Source organism: Oratosquilla oratoria, chromosome 41, assembly GCF_046742065.1.
Source record: "Oratosquilla oratoria isolate Oo_2021 chromosome 41, ASM4674206v1, whole genome shotgun sequence".
NCBI classification, from domain to species: domain Eukaryota; kingdom Metazoa; phylum Arthropoda; class Malacostraca; order Stomatopoda; family Squillidae; genus Oratosquilla; species Oratosquilla oratoria.
Window position 1 is genome coordinate 22,034,244 of NC_134817.1, and position 19,840 is coordinate 22,054,083.

General features: G+C 41.2%; 2 protein-coding genes across 8 annotated transcripts in view; one reads left to right on the top strand and one right to left on the bottom strand.

Annotated features, from left to right (window-relative positions):
• Nucleotides 1–9,110, top strand: part of Mettl14 (methyltransferase like 14) — a 14,376-nt gene extending 5,266 nt beyond the window's left edge. For all 7 annotated transcript variants that reach the window (XM_076178220.1, XM_076178222.1, XM_076178221.1 and 4 more), the window contains exons 4-8: nucleotides 387–530; nucleotides 903–1,100; nucleotides 3,189–3,374; nucleotides 6,487–6,659; nucleotides 7,611–9,110. In XM_076178220.1, coding sequence (XP_076034335.1) covers nucleotides 387–530; nucleotides 903–1,100; nucleotides 3,189–3,374; nucleotides 6,487–6,659; nucleotides 7,611–7,869 — 960 coding nt within the window. In that variant the 3' untranslated portion in view covers nucleotides 7,870–9,110. The remainder of the gene's footprint in view (nucleotides 1–386; nucleotides 531–902; nucleotides 1,101–3,188; nucleotides 3,375–6,486; nucleotides 6,660–7,610) is intronic.
• Nucleotides 9,111–13,742: 4,632 nt separating this feature from the next.
• LOC143021132 (uncharacterized) overlaps nucleotides 13,743–19,840 on the bottom strand; it is a 13,882-nt gene continuing 7,784 nt past the window's right edge. The window contains exons 3-5 of the mRNA XM_076178423.1: nucleotides 18,516–18,719; nucleotides 16,862–16,978; nucleotides 13,743–16,080 (exon numbers count right to left, since the gene is read on the bottom strand). Of these exons, the coding sequence (XP_076034538.1) occupies nucleotides 15,544–16,080; nucleotides 16,862–16,978; nucleotides 18,516–18,719 (858 nt within the window). The 3' untranslated portion in view covers nucleotides 13,743–15,543. The remainder of the gene's footprint in view (nucleotides 16,081–16,861; nucleotides 16,979–18,515; nucleotides 18,720–19,840) is intronic.

The window sequence follows — 19,840 nt, forward strand, 5'->3', positions numbered from 1 at the left end:
TTGTAAAACGTAATGTTTAAATCTTCAAACAAGTGATGCCTTTTCAGTGTTTGGCTGTGGGTGATGACAAACTGATTTTGTTCAGTTTATGGGTAGCCCATATTAGTACCTTGATATTAAACCTTTTGATAAGAATAGAATTAAAAAAAGAATATTGATATGTTTATTGCAGTTTGATTATTAAAAAAGGGAGAATGTGTATGTTTGTATGTATATATGAATAATTATTTAGGTACCATCTCTTCAGTATTTAGGAATATGTTAAGAAGTTAGATCTAAGATCATCTAGTGAGAGCCAGAAGAACTTCATAAAGTCGCTATATTGAAAGAGTAATTTGGTTCTCTCATGTCTGATTCTCTTTACACATTTTCTTTCATTCCAACAGGGCACACAGTCGGCAAATCCCCATAATGACTACTGTCAACACTTTGTAGACACTGGGCAGCGACCACAGAATTTCATTCGTGATGTGGGATTGGCTGACAGGTTTGAGGAGTACCCAAAGCTCAGGGAATTAATACGACTTAAAGTAAGTACCCAACTCGCCGTCCAGGCATTCTGTGAGATAGACGTCAGGGAGAATGATATTCTTCCTGCTACTCTACAAAACCTGTGAATGCACTCAACTCAATCTGGAGGTACAAACCATCGAGACTGCCTCTTGGAGTGTCCCCAAGTATAGAAACACTCACATTAAATGATGAAATACGATCTTCAGATATTGCTAAATTTGTCGTAATCATTTGCTTGTGCTTGAAATACTGGTGACAAGAAAATGAAATTTGGATAAGGAATTTCTGACGGAAATATATAAATTAGACAAATATATAATTACAGTTACGTTCACATCCTTGAGTCAATGGTGCTTACACGAATTTCTTTTATTTTGTTTTGATTAAAGGATGACTTGATAAGCCAGACCGCAACACCACCTATGTACCTGAATGCTGACCTTCATGCTTTTGACCTGCGAGAACTTCCAACCAAGTTTGACGTCATTCTGGTTGAACCACCGTTAGAGGAGTACCAACATACCTATGGTGTCACAAATATACAGTTTTGGGATTGGCAGCAAATCATGGAGCTTGATATTGCTCAGGTAGGGTTTTGCTGGAAAAGTTGGTTGAGTCTTGGTTGGCTTTTTGTTTGAAGTTCTAGTCAAACTTGTGTAGTGTAGATCTTTCTCATATGTTTATTTATTTTATTTTATTTTATTTTTAAGGAAATGTTGGCTGTATTAGTATTGAGTAGTGGTGTTTTACATGATTTAAATACTGATGTTGATTTATATATATATATATATAAATTTTCTTGTTTGTTTTTATTTAGAAAATGTGTTTGGTGATTCATATTGAAAAATTTAGATCCTTTTCATGAGTCAAATTTTTATATACATATATGTATCATATATATGTATGTATATAATTCAAGTGTTTTATACTAATATCAACATAACAAAAGGCCTTATCACCTTTATAATGGAAGGTGGCCAAGTCAAAGCATACACTCACTCTTCGTGTTATGACTGCCTCTTCCATTATAAGGGTATTGTGATTAGAAGCAAGTTTGTAGTAAGGGCTTATTATGTTAAATTGCCTACTTCAAAAAGTCCTAGGGTAGGAGGAACTCTCCTAGCCTTTCCTGAGAGGGCAAATTCATGACATTAAATCAAATCAGTGTTAGAAATTTAATTGAATTTTGATTCTTTCCTGTGGTCATTTTATACCATAGGACTTAAATTCATTCATGTTATCCCATTGAGCTCCTCAAAATCTGTGATGTACATACATACATACATATACCAAGGCTTTTTCCCCCTTACAAGGGAGGTAGCCAAAAAGGGTGTGAAACATTGTGACACTACATTACAAAGGAATTTTAAATATGTCCAACATGAGCAGTTGAATGAATGTTTATGGGAAGTATCAGACCTCTTCTGTGCTTTATTTTTATTACCTTGTGTACTTTGCATTCCTTTAATATCACACTTGTTTGGGCCCCTTCATTGCGTGGGGCTACCCCCCGTTAAATGACCAAAGTATTTTGTTATAGCAAAGACAGACTATCTTGTTTGAGTTCATTTGCGATCCCTACTTCAATACACACTCCCATGGGTTTTGCACCATTCCCACAGTGGCTGGCAACAATCCTTGGCCCTTCACATAAGCCATTTCAGGAAGAAACTGTAGACTGCTGTCTGTATAGTATCCTTATAGGATTGTTTTTTATGTCACAGGAGGGGGGGAACAGTTACTCGATCGGTTCTTATGTGAAAAGGTGGAGGAAATACAATTGGAGTTAATAAAGGAGACCTTGGACCCAGTTCTGAGACAGAGTGGGAACCCTCCTGGTGGAGGCGAGGGTGTTGTTGGGTTTTGAATATGGACATCAGGGAAATAATTCTCTCCGACCTCCATTTTGCAAGAGCAACACTAAAAGGTACCCATTGTTGGTCTATTCCTATACATTGCATGGGATAATGGACAAGTGATGAGTACGTGCTAGCAGTAGTCTAGCACAATGGAAAATAGGGAATGATCTCCCTGCTGCCCATTTTCAAAACCTGTAAACCTTCCTCACTTCCATCTAGAGTTGCAGCCCAAAGGGGCTGGCATTTGGTGTCTAGATCAATCCCAGAATCTCTCCGTCAGTTTCATTTATATTTCTGTTAATTATTTGTCACAACCTGACAACAAGTGACTGATTCCCTCCTCCCTCTAGTTTCAGTCAGTGACTTAGACACTTTCCCACACTAATACAGTACAGTCAACAGTCTTAATATGTCTTCCCAGAGCAACTTATGTGAAGACCCAAGGGTTGTTGCCAGCCTCTGTGTGGGTGCGGGTTTTCGGTCAGTAAAACTCAGATCAGCTATTATTATCATCGTTGAAGTAATTAAACGTTAGTAATATGGAGGAGTCTAGCTATGCCATAGAATATTTTTTCTTTTTCAGCAAAAGTTGCAGTGTTTGGTATTATCCTAGGAAAAGGGGATAAAGTAACTTAAATACTCATGTACAGCAAAGTACTAGTAGTTCTTTAATCGTATAGAAACTGTATATCTATTTTTATATAAAGATCTCATCCTCTTTCTGTTTGTATTTTACCTAAGTTATCTGCAGTTTCTTTTTGTTATTTCATCATTTGATTTTGATGTATTTCTTCAGTCTGTAAATAAACGTTGCAGGTGGCTGCCCCTCGTAGTTTTATCTTCCTTTGGTGTGGCTCGTCAGAGGGGTTAGACCTAGGGCGGCAGTGCCTTCGAAAGTGGGGCTTCCGACGTTGTGAAGACATTTGCTGGATTCGTACAAACATCGACAATCCAGGACCGTCCAAGAATCTAGAACGTAAAGCAGTCTTTCAAAGAACTAAGGTGTGTAAGTTTTGTAGTTGTATAAGAGTTCTGTTTCTTGGTAATCAAAAATATATGAAAAATAGAATGTGTATGTAGTTATATATTGTGTTAACACATTTTATTGTGTGTAGCTGTTGTTGGAATTATTATTATTCTCTCTCTCTCTCTCTCCTTTCTTTGTCTTCTTCTTCCTCTGTAAATAATAATGATTGTTTCCTTGACTAAAAACCTGCAGTACCACATTGGTGTGCACTGGTCCTCAGACCAGTGCACACCAATGTGTTAGGTTAAGGAATGGAGAGAGCAAGTGGTTTGATGTGAAAGTGGGGTTATGCCAGCATTGTGTAATGTCACCATAATTGGTCAATGTATACATGGATGAGGTTACAGGAGGTAAATGCAAGGGTGATGGGTGGAGGTAAGGGGATGGTATGTGAATGGGAGGAATTGGGAGATAAGCCAGTTGTTTTGCAGATGACACTGCACGTGTGGCTAGGTCAGACAAGGGTCTGAGGCAGTTAGTGGCAGAGTTTGGAAATATGTGTTTGATAGTAGAAACCCGAAATTGTGAACACAATTTAGGTGTTGAGATGTGTAATAGGGTTATCATACTGGGTTTCTATCAGCTTCACCAGTGCCGACCATTGAAAGTTTCTTTGAGTAAAAAAACAACTTCTGGTACAATATTCTATTTTTCAACTCTCCAAATATTGAATTATCTTTCCGTCATATATAGCAAAGCTGAATGATGAACTTAGAGATCGTAAACCTATACAAATGTTAGACATACAGTTGAAATGTTCTTAGAGAGATTTAGATTTCTGTAAGCAAAGTTATAGTCTAGTTATTCAAATGGAGGTTGGAGGTAGGTTGTGGGAGGAAAAATGGCTCGGTGTGATGAGCCATTAAGGAGAGAGGGATGGTGGCAGTGAGTTGGAGGTAAGTCTTACAGGAGAGAGGCTACAAGAGGTGAAGAACTTAGGGTCGCATAGGGCAGGGAATGGAGGAGTGAGAGTGGAAGTAAATTATGGAGTAAGAGAAGTGAGTAAGTGTCTTTGGGAAGTGAAAAGTGTTGTGAGAAATGAGTGGTTATGAACATAAAAGAGAAGATAGTGTGAAGGAGCTCTTGTACACTGTATGGGGAAGAGACTTTGAATTTAAGGAAGGAAAAAAGGAGAAGCTTAAGTGTGATTCACCATGGTCTTTGATCATGTGTTGGAATTGTGATTGACAGTTATTAACCTCCCAGATGAGAGCTCAGAGCTTGTATGACTGTTTGATATGAAGTGTTTAAAGAAGTATGCTGGGTCTTATGAGGATGGATAGAGTAAGAGATGAGGAGGTAAGGCAAAAAGCAGGAGGGGGAAGATCTGGCAGGTAGGGTTAATCAAAGAATACCTGGATGGTTTGGGCATATGGGAAGAACAAGTGAAGAGAGGTTAGCAAAGAGAGTGTGGAAGGCAGAGGTGGATGGAGTGAACTTAAAGGGACTACAGAAAATGGACTGGATGGTAAAAGGGGAATATCTTGAACATGGAAGGAAGAGGGCAAGAGATAGGTGTGAGTGGAGAATGGTTGCAAATGGATGATAAAGTGATGTAGTCGTGGATGTATGAATAATATCTGTATTAGGGAAGAGCAAGTGCAGTAGGGGAGAATGAAAGAAGGATTGGATAAAAGTATGACATGACCCAAAGGGAACGTTTTTTTCTATTTACTTCTGAAACTTTTTTATAAAAGGAGGGAAGGGTGGTGAATGGGAGTGGAGTATGTGGGGATGAAATGGATGGAAGTGGATTTATGCCTTTCACTTTGGCTACCTCGCTACCTCCTTTGTAAGGGGGAAAAAGCCATTGGTATATGAATGTATGTATGTATTAATGAGGAGGTGTGGTGAGAGGTGGAGATGGCTGCTCCTCATTTCAAAATCTTGCCAACCCCTTTCTTTTGGGCTGACACCCAGTCTCTAGACTGGGTCTAAGAGAGGGAGATTTTTTCTATTATTTTGTCAGCAATAACCAGTACTACTGTCGTTGAGGACATTATTGCACCAAAGAGTGGTGGTGTGTCATAGAGGTGGAAAAGATAAGGTTTAGGAGGGTAACAAGAGAAATAGAAGTTAAAAGTAATGTGTCTCTCTTCTCTCTCTCCTCTCTCTCTCTCTCTCTCTCTCTCTCTCTCTCTCTCTCTCTCTCTATATATATATATATATATATATATATATATATCACTCTCTCCATGTGTTTGTTTTTCTGTTTCAATATCACTAAAGTCCCCAGAATATTGACTGAATGAGACTTATGCAGTCCATATACTTCACCCTTTGGGTGAATGAAGCCATAAGAGCTTGTAGTTAAGGTGTCAAACGAGTGAAAATGTTCATGAGTTGGAGGAGAAAGAAGACTAAGGCATCAACCTTTTCCATAAGAGGGGTGCACTAAGATCAACTGGCAGTATTGCGGAGAGAGAAATGAGGTGCAATCTGTGCAGGGTGAAAGTGGGACCGAGTGAATGGGAGGCATGTGATAGGAGTGAAAAGGGTGAGGATTTTCCTCTTCCTTCCCTGGAAGAGGATGCATGGAAGGAGTGGGTGGGGAATGTGGGAGTTAGGGAATGGTTATATGTGAATGATATTCTGACGCAGCCCAAAGGGATTTCTCCCCATCTTCTCTTTTTATGCATGAGTGGACAGAGAGGGGGAATTGCCTATTAAATGAAGTGGCTTTGATGTGGATGTGCTGTGTCTTGCTACATTGCCTCTGACCCAGGGCAACAGTACAAAGTTTCCTCCTAGGGAGATCTATGGGAAGTTCCGAGGACCATTTCCAGCCACTGAAGGGCTTCAGGTTTTCCACTTAGCAATACTTGTAGTGGACAAGGTGCAGGGATGACCTGTCATCCAGGAGATGCCAAGATAAGAGGGAGGGGAGTGGAGTATGTAAGGGATGGAATGGGTGGGAGTGGTTTCTATGCCTTTGTTTTTTGGCTACCTCCCGTGTATGGGGGAAAATGCCTTTGGTATATGTATGTATGAGACTCATAGCAACAATGTATTGATTAAGTAGATTATTATGTATTAAAATATACCTTTGTTTTAACTTTATTTTAAATCATGATATTTCTCGTGCAGGAACATTGTTTAATGGGTATCAAGGGAACAGTGAGAAGATCAACAGATGGTGATTTCATCCACGCCAATGTAGATATTGATCTCATTATATCCGAGGAAGCAGAGTACGGTTCCTTGGAAAAGCCTGTAGAAATATTTCATATCATTGAACATTTTTGTTTAGGTAGAAGAAGGTAAGTATTATTTATCTGTTGTTATATTTATCCCATGATATATATGGGGCAAAGACAGCCTTGAAGGCTGCCTGTATGTCTTTTGAGCAGGGAACAGAGTAGAAAAGATGAGGGTGTTTGAATTGAGATTGTGAACGAGTGAAAAGGTTATGTGATCCAAACAGATCCACACTAAATTATTTTGAGTGGATGTTTGTGGAGTGGAAGTGGGTATGTGCCTCTTGACTTGGCTACCTCCCTTACAAGGGGGAAAAATCCCTCGGTATATAGATAGATAGGATATGTGTGTGTGTGTATGTGTGGAGGGGAGGTAGGACATGATCAAGTGATAGGGGAAAACCAGGTACAGTTGTTGGGCCCAGCTGAAGTGTTGTTTCTCACTGCATTATGCCATACCTAAACAGTGTGGCATGGGACAGGAATAACCCACATTTTATAAAGTGTTGAGATAGAAGGGGCATTAATGGGTTTTGATGCTTATGAAGTGTGGCTATGCGTGTGTGATTCGTCACAGTTTTGGAGCATGTTTTAGTCTTGTGATTAATAGCTATCACCCTCCTGGATGAGAGCTGAGTAATGCTGTAACCATATACACACACAAAACACACAACTCCTTGCTCACCAGAATTGAAGTGCTCACAGTGTAGTGATGCTAAGTTTTTTTTTAGCCCTGGGCAGTTATCATATATTTAACCAATCCCAGCTTAAATGTTTAATGCTTATTGTAAAATATTCAACAATTGTGTGACTAGAACTTTACCACAAATCCAGTGATGATTATATTATTGAAATGCAAGACAAACATAATCCTCTGTAAGGGACGCCATCCTAGCCTCCTGATAGGAGGGAGTTTGTGATGTTAAACCACATCCCTATCAAGACAAACATAGAAACTAAAACTTGACTTTCTGCTCAGTGGTCATTTTCATGAACCTTCTTGTCCACTTTCAGGCTGCACCTGTTTGGACGTGACAGTACCATACGGCCAGGATGGCTGACTATAGGACCAGAACTGACAAGTGCCAACTTTGACCCAGATGCCTATGCCAGTTATTTCTCTAACGGGAACATTACCACAGGATGTACCGAACGCATTGAAGCTCTCCGGCCGAAATCCCCCCCGCCCAAGGTGAAGGGGGGTCCGGGCGGACGAGGACGAGGGATTTCTCAGAGAGGAGGTTTCCAGAGAGGCAGAAGCCGAGCCAGATAGTAGGAAAAGGAAACTGAATTGTCTGTTTGAAAAAATGTTGTTTACACCTCAAATAGTTTTGGAAGTCTTTCCTGTAGAACACTTTGATAGGGGACCAACGATGGGTACCTGCAGTTGGTGGTCCTGCAAGATGGACGTCAGAGAGAATCATCTCCCTCATGGTCGTCTTCGAAACCTGTCAACGCCCTCGCCCCCCCATCTGGAGGCCCCAAGGGCTGGTGCTCCGTCTCCAGACCTGGTCCAAGATCTCTGTTTCTTTAGACTATTTTTTTTTCTCCGCCTTTTCACACAAGGAGAGCGGACAGCTGGCGACGCTCCCCTTGTCCTGCTACTGTAAGCCAGTGACATGGAAACTCAGACACTAATACAACGCAGACAACACTCCAGTGTTTCTTCTGAGGGAGATGTACGGGAAGGCCTGAAGACAATCGCCAGCCGTTGCGGGGCCGCGGGTTTCCAGTCAGTGTAACTTGAAGCAACAGTGATTATAACATTTTGATAATTGCCCTTTGCATGTGGTGAAATTTGGTGGAACTTTGGTTTGTAAAAAAAAAAAAAAAAATTACAGAACACATTTTGAGTTAAAAAAAAAAATTGTAACAAAATTGAATGTGGGTTGAATAGGTTACATTGGATTTTGGGCCACATTTTCAGCAAGTTTTGAAGAGCACAGCAAAGTGAAGGGAGCTACGGCTTCTGCACTCCATTCCATTGTGCATTTAGAGGAAAGGGGTTCATCGTTTTCTTGAGGGGTTTTCATGTTATTGTATTAAGATAACTCAGAGGGAAGCACAGGATATGTCGCAACTTCATTGTTATAGCAGTATTTTATGTACAGTGGATCATCTTCAAAATGTGATCCTCAATACAAAAGGCCTGTGATTTTTTAGATGTAATTAATGGGGTTTGACTGTATTGGCAGGATCACATTATTGAATTTTGCAACTCCTTCCTAAAGCCTTGTGGGACCTTAAGCATTAAAGAATCAATAAAAGAGTTGGTTTTCTAAATTACAGGATTAGTGATGCATAGGGTACCTGATTTGTGTACTGGAAGTAATACTATGTTTTAAGAAGGCTAGGGATAATATGACTATTGTTTTAATGGTATATTTTGTAATACCTCAGTTTATGCTCGGATCTTTTGTGGTCAGGGTCATAAGATTGTTGAAGGTTAGCAAAGGGGGTATGTAGATTGTATGGGAATAAAATGAATAATCTGACAATAAATTTGAATTTAAATTACTTTTGTTTGTCTACCCACATTGTAGTGGTTTAAACCAGTCAGTGATAGGTTGATGAAGAGATGGGGAGCTATCACTAGGCATAAATACGTATGTACCAAAAGGTCTTTATCCCTTTAACACTTTGGTACGATGATGCCTACAGAGGTAACACGAGGTGAGAGTGGTACACAAGGATGCTGGCATCAGCATCTTGGAGGGATTACTAAATCCAAGAGGTGCTACACAGGTGAAAAATAGGTTTTACAGAAATGAGGTGAGGAGGAGAACAGGGGTTGGGAGATAGGGTTGATGAAAGAGTATTAGGATGGTTTGGACACATGGAAAGAATGAGTGAAGAAAGACTAGTAAAAGAGGTATGGAAGGCAGATGTGGAGGGAGTGAACATGAAGGGACGTCCTAGGATGAGGTGGATGGATGGGGTGAAGGGGGCTTTGGGGAAGAGGGGAATGTCTGTTGAGGAAGGACGGGTGAATGGAGAATGGTTGTATATGGATGATGATGTGATGCATGAGGTGGAATGGGCGTTGGGATGGGGGATGAGGTAGTATGTGTGAGCAAAATTCGACGCAGCCTGAAGGGATTTCTCCCCGTCTTCTTTTATGCATGGGGGGGTCGCCAATTTAATGAAGCGGCCTTGCTGTGGATGTGCTGTGTCTTGCGACACTGCTTCTGACCCAGGGCAGTGGACAAGGTGCAGGGATGATCCGTCATCCAGGAGGTGCTAAGATGAGAGGGAGGGTGGAGGGGTGTGGAGTGTATTCAGGGATGGAATGGGTGGGAATGATTTTATGCCTTTTCCTTTTTGGCTACCTCCCTTGTAAGGGGGAAAAAGCCTTGGTATATGTATGTATACCTATGCATTTATTTATTTTATTTATTATTTACATTATTATTGATTTTATTTATTCATTTATTTGTTTATCATTATCATGATTTTTTTTTTTTTTTGCATCCGACCTAGATATGGACAAAAGGTCTCCTGTCGGCATGCTCCACCTTTGTAATCCTTTGTCTCCTCACCTTAATTTCCCCAACATTTACTCTCAGGTTTCTTCTCTTACAGATCAAAAGATTAAAAATGAGAAAAGGTTTTAAGTAAAAGGAAAATTAGACAAATACATTGTGATAAACATTGACCTGTAGAGGCAAGGTAAATCTTACAGGAGACCCATGGTTTGAGGAAGTTCAACTACAATTCATAAATTCTTATGGTAAGTCTTGTATTGTTAATCAGTTGTCACCTTGAACTTTTCAGACCAGTAAACTGCAGTTCCTTGGCAGATGATGCTGGTTCTCAGGAATCCCTATGTGTAGTTTCTCCCCAAATGGATGTCTATCTGTGTTGTGTGAATGTACATACATATACCAAAGGCCTTTTTCCTCCTTGCACGGGAGGTAGCCAAAAAACAAAGGCATAAAAGCCACTCCCATTCCATCCCCATCACACTCCACTTCCCTCCCTTTTATCTTGGCACCTCCTTGATGATGGGTCATCCCTGCATCTCACCCACTGCCCTGGGTCAGAAGCAGTGTCACAAGTAGGGTGGCCATTTCCAAATTTCCAAAAAGGAGGACACTGCATATGGATGATTATAATATATATATATATATATATACAGGTAAACGTCGACTTACGATGGCATTAGGTTTCGATAGAGCCATCGTAAGACGATTTCATCGTAAGTCGATCCCCAATTTGTGTATCACTGTTCCGTGGTCACTGTACCTAGCCTACCTGTATATTAACCACCAGAGATACTGAATATAGCCTATTAAACATGTACAGTAGTTTATTTAATTATTTTTATCCTTTTTACCATATTCAAACACTATAATATGTATTTTCAGTACGGAACTTAAATCTCGCGGGCAGCAGCCAATGCCAGCCGTACGACGTGACGTAATAATACTCGCATCATAAAATATAGTCACCGCTTATATCGATCGTTCTCTCTTTCACCCGCGAATTTTGAAAACCACAGAGAATGGGATTCAGGGCACATTTGAGAGAATGTAAAAACACAGGGGTGACTACAATAAATATAATCATGACGCCGATATGGCAGCGTCGCGAATCCACTTGCTCCTCATGACGCCTACGTGTGCGGCACCGTATGGAAGGGGTTAAATTATCATATCGTCGTCATCGTAAAGTCGAACAATCGTAAGTCGCGGCCATCGTAAGTCGACGTTTACCTGTATATATATATATATAATATATAAGAAACTGAAAGTGAATAGCATTTTTCACTTCTAATGAACATACATACATATACCAAGGCTTTTTCCCCCTTACAAGGGGGGTAGCCAAAAAGAAAAAGGCATAAAATCATTCGCACCCATTCCATCCCTGAATACACTCCACACCCCTCCACCCTCCCTCCTATCTTAGCACCCCCTGAATGACGGGCCATCCCTGCACCTTGTCCACCGCCCTGGGTCAGAAGCAGTGTCGCAAGACACAGCACATCCACAGCAAGGCCGCTTCATTAAATCGGCGACCCCCCCTCTCTCCGTCCCCCCATTGCATAAAATGAGAGGACGGGGAGAAATCCCTTCGGGCTGCGTCAAATTTTGCTCACACATACTACCTCACCCCCCATCCCCCCGCCCATTCCACCTCATGCATCACAACATCATCCATATACAACCATTCTCCATTCACCCCTGTCTTCCATCCTTCCTCAACAGACATTCCCCTCTTCCCCAAAGCCCCTTCACCCCATCCATCCACCTCATCCTAGGACGTCCCCTCGGTATGAGGTGGATAAAAGTGAATAACATTTTTCACTTCTAATGAAACCAACCAAAAAAAAAAAAAAAAAAAATGTATTTCTTACTAAGTTACAACACAAACAAAACCTTGATTACCAAACTCCTTGGCCCAGTCAGAGTTAAACAAAGTCTTTCTTTTCAGCATTTTCAGACACCTTAACCTCATAATTTAACTGCCAAACCACACTGCACCGTGGCCACCTCAGGACTGCAGCCTGAGGTGTGATGTGAATCATGCAATCACACGTTCACAACATTGGTCCTGTGCAGTTTGTCTACTTCGGCTTGCCGAGCTCAGACGTTGACCTTGGCCTGGGTACTCCCACATAATTTAATTGTACGGCATTATTGTATACCTAGGGTTATTCATTTACATATTCTTTATTCATTTTCTAATTCATTTATTTTTGTCACACCCCAAGAAAGGAGGACAAATGCACGTCCGGCGTGAGGTTGCGCCGTATGGAGGACAAAGTGCTCAAAAGGACTGTCCGGCCTAAAGGAGGACGTCTGGCACCCTAGACTACTCTCAAGACACAGCACATCCACAGCAAGGCCGTGTGAATGTAGGTAAACTTAAGAATAATGGGTAATTAAATTATGTAAATATTCACCTTTAGAAGGGTTGTTATGTAGTTGGAAAGGGAAATGGTCTCTCATTAGAGGTGACAAGTCGTCAGATGTAAACAAAGGTGATGATACAAAACTGTGCGGAGTGGCAAATGATCACTCAAACCAATTAGATATTCAAGAAGATTTAGATAAATTACAGCAATGGTCTGAAAAGTGGCTAATGAAATTTAACACAAATGCAAGGTAATGCACATGGGTAAAAATAACAATAAGTAGGGATTACAAGTTATTTGGAAATTCGTTAACAAAAGTGGATAGTGAAAAAAATCTCGGCGTAATTATCAGTAACGACCTCAAATCATCCAAGCAGTGTATTTCAGCCTCTGAGAAAGCAAATAAGATTCTGGGACTGATTGTGCGATCTTTTGACTTCAAAAGTACATCACTCATTATTAAGCTATATAAATCGTTAGTTCGTCCACATTTGGAATATGCTGTTTCCATATGGTCACCGAATCTCATTAAAGACATTGACAGATTGGAAAAAGTACAACGGCGAGCCACAAAACTGATTCCAAATATCAAAAATAAATCATACGAAAATCGACTAAAACACATGAATCTGTTTTCCCTAAAAAAGCGTAGACTCAGAGGTGACTTGATACAGATCTTTAAGATTTTAAAGGGAATTGACATCAAAAGTGACCAAATTTTCACATTGAATGAGAATCAGACAAGAAACAATGGTCTCAAACTGTCCGGAAATAGATTAAATTTGGAAGTAGGTAGAAACAACTTTGCCAACCGTGTAGTTAATGAATGGAATAAACTTCCTGCACAGGTAGTGCAATGTAGTTCAGTTCAAAGCTTTAAAAACCATTTAGATAAATACCTAAGATAGTGTAATGATTATAATTTATCTTATATTGTTTTTGTTTTGTTATCATTTGTGTCTGATTATTAGTTATGTCAATTTATTATTTACTATTTATCTGTTTGTTTATTATTTAACTATACCTATGCATTTATTTATGTATTTGATTTGTTATTTACATTATTATAGTTTTTATTTATTATTTTATTATTATGATTTTTTTTTTGCATCCGACCTAGATATGGATCAAAAGGTCTCCTGTCGGCATGCTCCGCCTTTGTAAGGTACGACAGAATGAAGCCGGAGAATTGAAAAATCAGGGGAATAGAGACGGGATTTCACGAGCCTAGCTTCTTTCTAGGATATTGCTGTTAGGTTAAAACAGGCAGGAAAATGATACTCGTCTCAGCAGATAAGCTTTATTTCACGTATTTGCGGTCATACGTGGTAAAGCCAAGTGTACATATTGCCGCTTCACGACTGAAGGGAACATGACACCTAATGTCTGTATAAAATAAATATCTTCTATATCGATATTGGACACATAATGAATTCCCGTGAGGATTAATATCTTGCAAACAAAGGATAATTTATTTCTTCACATTTGGTCAAATAAATATCTTCTATACCGTCGATATTGGACACAATTAATTCCCGTGAGTACTTGTAAACAAAGGATAATTTCATTTCTTCACATTTGGATAAATAAATATCTTCTATACCATCGATATTGGACATATAATTCCTGTGAGAACCATTAATTTGTAAACAAAGGATAATTTATTTCTTCACATTTGGTAAAATGAAACTTGTTCCCGGTCACAGCCTTCGTACGCAGAGAAAAGTCGTTGCCATGCACAGTTAAACTTGTACTTGACGTTCGATTAAAAATTTCATTTATATCTAATGATGCTAAGCACATTTCATTAACATGTCTGCGGTTGTATCAACATTAAATTTCGCAGAGATAAAAATTTTGTAACAACTTTGATACAGAACAAGGATACTGTAGTTTCATTTATCTGTTTTATTTATTTATTATTTCTCCATGCATTAGGACGTGCGCAACTGTATGAATACATTAATTGTGGGCATATATGTATATATAATGTATATGTAATTGAATGTGTTAGCCATGGATACATGTCTGATAATATATGCACATTAAAAACCATGTATATTTTGGCTACAGTATGCTGTAACCCACAAAATGAAATTAGGGTCACAACTGGCATATCATAAATGAGATGAATTCTTGGCCGTTCTACGAGCCGAGGGTCTAAAACTTTGTGACGATTATAGACCCTGTTCACTATAACCAGAGAGGCATTCATTCATCACTGGGCACTTCCTCTGGCCCCGAAATTTAGTTCATGAATGCAGCTCAATGTCCAGGGTGAACGCACGACACCACACCAGTGATCGATCACACACTCCCATGCAGCACGAAAACTTGAACAGGTCTTGATGCAAGGTTTACACCTAGTTGACCCATATTACTAAAAGCTCTCCAAGCCCTTCTTTATCTTAGGGACTCGGAAGCCCTTGGGTAGCTTTAGGTCCATAGGGGGAGGTGGGGGGGGGAGTGGAGACCAGAAGCCAAGTATTGTAGCAACCTATGGTGAATTTCGATGCAGTATCACGGTGATGTGATGGTCGATGAAGAAGGTCCATCCCTCATAAGCATCGGATCGTAGTAATGGCGTGGTCGAAGATTCTGTTGAACCTTAGCGATGAACAAAGCGTTCCTGTGCCTGGTAAGCCCTAGGCAGAGGTGGAGGAGGAGTATGACTGGTCCTATTACGTCCCGCACCTCGAAGAAGAAGAAGGAAAGCGAATGAGGGTAACAGCTGGAAGCACAGGGAACAGCAAGCTTGAAAGGCGTGAAGTACGTGGCCGAGGTGACTTGCGGTCGTTCTTGTCTTCGGGTCACCTCCCCGGCGACGGAGGTCGAGACGAAGACGAAACTTCGGAAAACTTGTCCGCCTCTGACCTCTCCCCGTCGGGTGAATTTGGTGGTCGACCTCGGTTGACCTGGATTGTCCTGTTCCCTTCCAGGACTGGAGCGGAGGATCACTGGAGCACCACACCGGAGGCAGCCATGTTTTTTGGAAACCAGCGCCAAGCATTGTCTCGTCAAAACGAAAAACAAAACAAGAAAAAAAGAGAAAACGAACTCCAACGAAAGGCACAAGCGGAGCAAGACCTATTGACTGACGGGGCGGTTCAGTGGAGGGAAGAGCTGAAGCTCCGAGGGCTTCTCGTTGGCCAAGGGCAGGACCCCGGCGTTGACCGAGGGCACCGGGTTGACCACCAGTTCGTCGAGCGAGTTCGAAGGTGGGGTGATCGCTGCCGGCGAACTGAAGACGACGACCGGCGCCGGCGGTGGTGGTGGGCGGACCGGCGCCGTCGTCAGGATGACGGGGGGTCTCGTGGGCGGCGGGGGAGGGGCAGGGCGCGTGGGGGCGCGGGTGATTTGCCGCGGCGGCGGCGGGGGCGGGGGCGGAGGGGGCTTCATGCCGATGATGTTGGGTCCGAAGCCTCCGGTGGACACCACCGTCGTCGGGCCGACGACGACCGGCCCCGGACGCTGACCAAATATGACGTCATCCGGCCTGGGCGAACCGAAGGTGCTCTCGGGGATGAAGTTGGTCACCGGGGGGCGTGGGCGTGACACTGGGCGGGTCGGGGGGACGGGCGGACGAGAGGGCGGCGGTGGAGGCGGCGGCGGTGGGGGCTGCGTCTGCAAAGAGGGAATTATGAGTGAGACAAGAAATCACGAAACATCTAATCCTCTCTCTCTCCTTCACCTTCTCTCTCTCCTCCCTTTCTCTCTCTCTCTCTCTCCCTTCTCTCTCTCCTCCCTTTCTCTCTCTCTCTCCCTCCCCTTCTCTCTCTCCTCCCTTTCTCCCTCTCTCTCTCCCTCCCCTTCTCTCTCTCTCAGAGGTTTCTAGGTTAACCGGATAGTGTGACGGCGTTACCAACAGGGCTTAACCCTCCTCCTCCTCCTCCCCCACTCCGTCGGAAAGAGGTCAAAGCTCCTCGCGAGGTCACCCTGGGTCACTCGTCTCTCAGCCTAGGGTGATGTGCGGCACAAGAGGACCCGTGCTGCCCTCGCACCCAGTTGTGGGTTCGAATCCCGCACTCCCTTCCCGATTCCCAGCAGTGACTGTGACCTGCCCCAACTTAGGGCAAAGGTGACGGCTTCGGCCGCAGCCACTCAGTGACTCCTGGCGTAGTAAGCTTCTCATTCAACTACGGAGTGGAGTGGTCCCAAGGCTGAAAGGACCTCGGCCGAGCGAGACCCCACGCCTAGTTCTGTAACTCTCCCCGCAGGCGAATGAAATAGGCTGTCCTTAACCAGAATAAAATAATATTACAAAAAAGAAACTAGTAAGTAACCCATACGGCCCAACGTCACGCAGCATCATTGGATGCCTGGAGAAAAAAAAATACGAATCTCTTCTATACTTCTACTATTATCAGAAAGGATAGAAGCGCTGGTGAGGGAGGCGACCACTTACACTTTGGGGCCTCTGGAAAGTGGGAGGCGGTGGAGGCGGCGACGGCGGTTGTGTGATGATGGTGGGGCGGGGCGGTAGCGGTTCCGGGCGGAAGAAAGGCGGGGGCACGATCAGGTTCTGTCAAAAGTGGTGGTCAAGGCGTCATTCATTTGTTTATTTATCTAATATTACTATTACGTTCTGTTTCTTTGTGATAATGGTGATAATAATAATAATAACAATAATGATGATAATAATAATAATAATAATAATAATAATAATAATAATAATAATGATAATAATAATAATGATTATAATAACAATAATAATTTAATAATAATAATAAACTCAGAGGTGTAGATAAACAAATGTTTTCTTTATTATTATTATCGTTTTCATGTTTGTGTCGGTTTGGGTTATGATCTTGCAAATGGCAACTGTCACTTGCAGCCCAACAACTGGGGCTAAGTCCATATCGCCATCAGGTTTAAGATTCTCCTAGCACTAATTTTATTCGTTCACCTTCAACATATTTGGCAAAAATAAACAAGGCAAAATACAAATAAAGTAAATACATTTCATAAACATATCAGCTGTAATGGAATTAGGAAGTGGAGATATTAGTAGAAGGTTACATTGTTGTACTTATAATTTTAATTGTGTACGTGCTCATTTCTACGTTGTTCTAAACCTAGCAGTGGGTGCATAGGCTACTTGAATATGTATGACACAATTTGTGCACTTTAGCAATCGCGTCCTTTTTTGTGGATTAAAGCCAATCAGAATCTTTATTTTGTTTTATGTCAGGTCTCTTAATTCTGTTTGTGGAACCAATGACAATGTTTTCCGTGTCTATTTTGCTCTTTCTGATTTTGTTTCCAATGTTGCCGTCTTAGGAAGAAAGTCGTTATTTTGTCGATTTTTAACAAACTACACGTTTACTTCTGCTACTACAGGAGTGCATATACACTACTTGTGAGGCATTCTTGAAATTTAAACTAGCTAGTGTGGAGGAAGCACTAGCCTACTTTTGCTAGCTTGATTGTGCATTCTAAATTGCCAAACCGGTCAACTGCAGATTTACCGTTGTCAGGTGGGTCCGTCTTGTAGTGGGACAGTTACAGAAAGGTAAACATTTTCAGTTACAGAAAGAATAATGTCGTCTTTGGGCTGTCAGAATATGAAGACAAGAAAAAGATGTGAAAACTTAAGTTGCATAGTCATGAGAGATTTCTTGTTAACTATATTTCTACTATTTAGTATTTATTCGTTTGCTTATTTATTCATTAGTTGTTTTTGTTTATTCGTTTATTTATTTATTTATTTATTTATTTATTCATTAAAAATCACCAGCACAAAGCGAAATACTTCTTGATTAGTTCGAGTGTTTCAGTTTTTGTGTTGTCTAAGCTGGCTAACGAAAGGCATCATCATTCAACTGGCAGGAAGTCTCCCCTCAGCTGAATAAAACAGTCTGGCGCTAACCAGATTAAAATCTGTAAACAGTCACGAGCTGCCGTAAATGGATTAATGTTAGAAAAGAAAGTGGCATGAAATTTTACGGTTTGTAGGGAGTTTGTATGCCGTCATTGTGGATCCAGCCAGAAGCCTCGAGAGGAACTCAAGGCTGTGGCGTCATTGCCGGGTCATGCTCTTAAGCTTGTAAGTTTGCTACCTGCTCCTCAAGCTGTTGCTGCTGAAGAAACTGATTAGCAGGTACCAAGAAGGGACGAGGTCGTCTCGGCGGCGGTCGTCGGTTGAAAATAGGCCGGAAACCGCCAAAGAAAATCCTGGGCGGCGTTGGCAGGCGCGGGAAGATGAACTGGGCCTGCGCGACAGACAGAACGGCTGCTGTCGTCAACAAACTCGACGCCGACACCTGCAAAAGAAAAGAAAAGAAATAAAATAATCTTTCTTGTTCTGGCGAGAGATGAATCATCTTTATTAAACGAGAGAAATATAGAAATTATGACAAATGGTGATTGGGTGCAGGCTAATTATTATCGGGTTTATGAAATGGTAACATAAGTGACACTGGTGGTCGCTGTTGAAGAATGGTAATGCAATGATGATGTTTTGTCGTGACGGTAAATGTGATGATATATGAGTGTCGTGTTATCAGTAATGTAAAAAAAAATGAAGCAAGCGTTTTATGAGGGTGATATATCTATGACGTCATGTCGACAGGGCAAAGAAATAAAAAGTGATGTAATATCGGTTAAGCAAATTTATTATAATTATAAATTATGGATACACTTAACACACGTACGTTATATTAAAACAACCGCTGATGAAGAGTGAGTGAGGATATGCTCTGATAGTTACATGATCAGATTTCCTAGAATATTTCTTTAAACACGAACTTACGTGCACGCACACACACGTACACACACAAACACATGTGAACATATATGATTATATATATTAATAGAGCTTCAATATCCTCCACCTTAACTTTGATTTTATGTGATTTTTTCATTTTGTGTATTGTATTCTATCTATTTACTTAATTCGAATTACGTAAAAAGATAGCATCGGAAGATCAATTCTTTGCTACAAAAACAACAAAGATGTAAAATTCTTCAGCTCGCGTATCGCATGATTTGCATGAGCGTTGGCGTCATGCACTGTCGTCGATCATACATTTTATCAAGAAAACACGCCACTGACAGATCTTTATTTCCTCTCCCGCCATGCATGACATCATGGTCTATCATCATTCGCTACGTATATGCAAGTATGATAATCATGCACAGGCAGAATTTCTCTCATGCATTAGATTCCAATGGAAAATGTAGTCGTCAGAAGAGCTTTCAACTCATAACGACATAAAGTATGACAAATACATATGATAGACAAACAAGAATGAAAAGAAAATAATGTTGTTACGCAAGATTTGTCTTTTAATTGAGGAAACGTCACAGTTAATATCTTTGAGATCTGAATTCTAATAAAAGTTTCACTTTTTCCCGCCAAGAGCGTTTGAGAATGCGCGTCGTG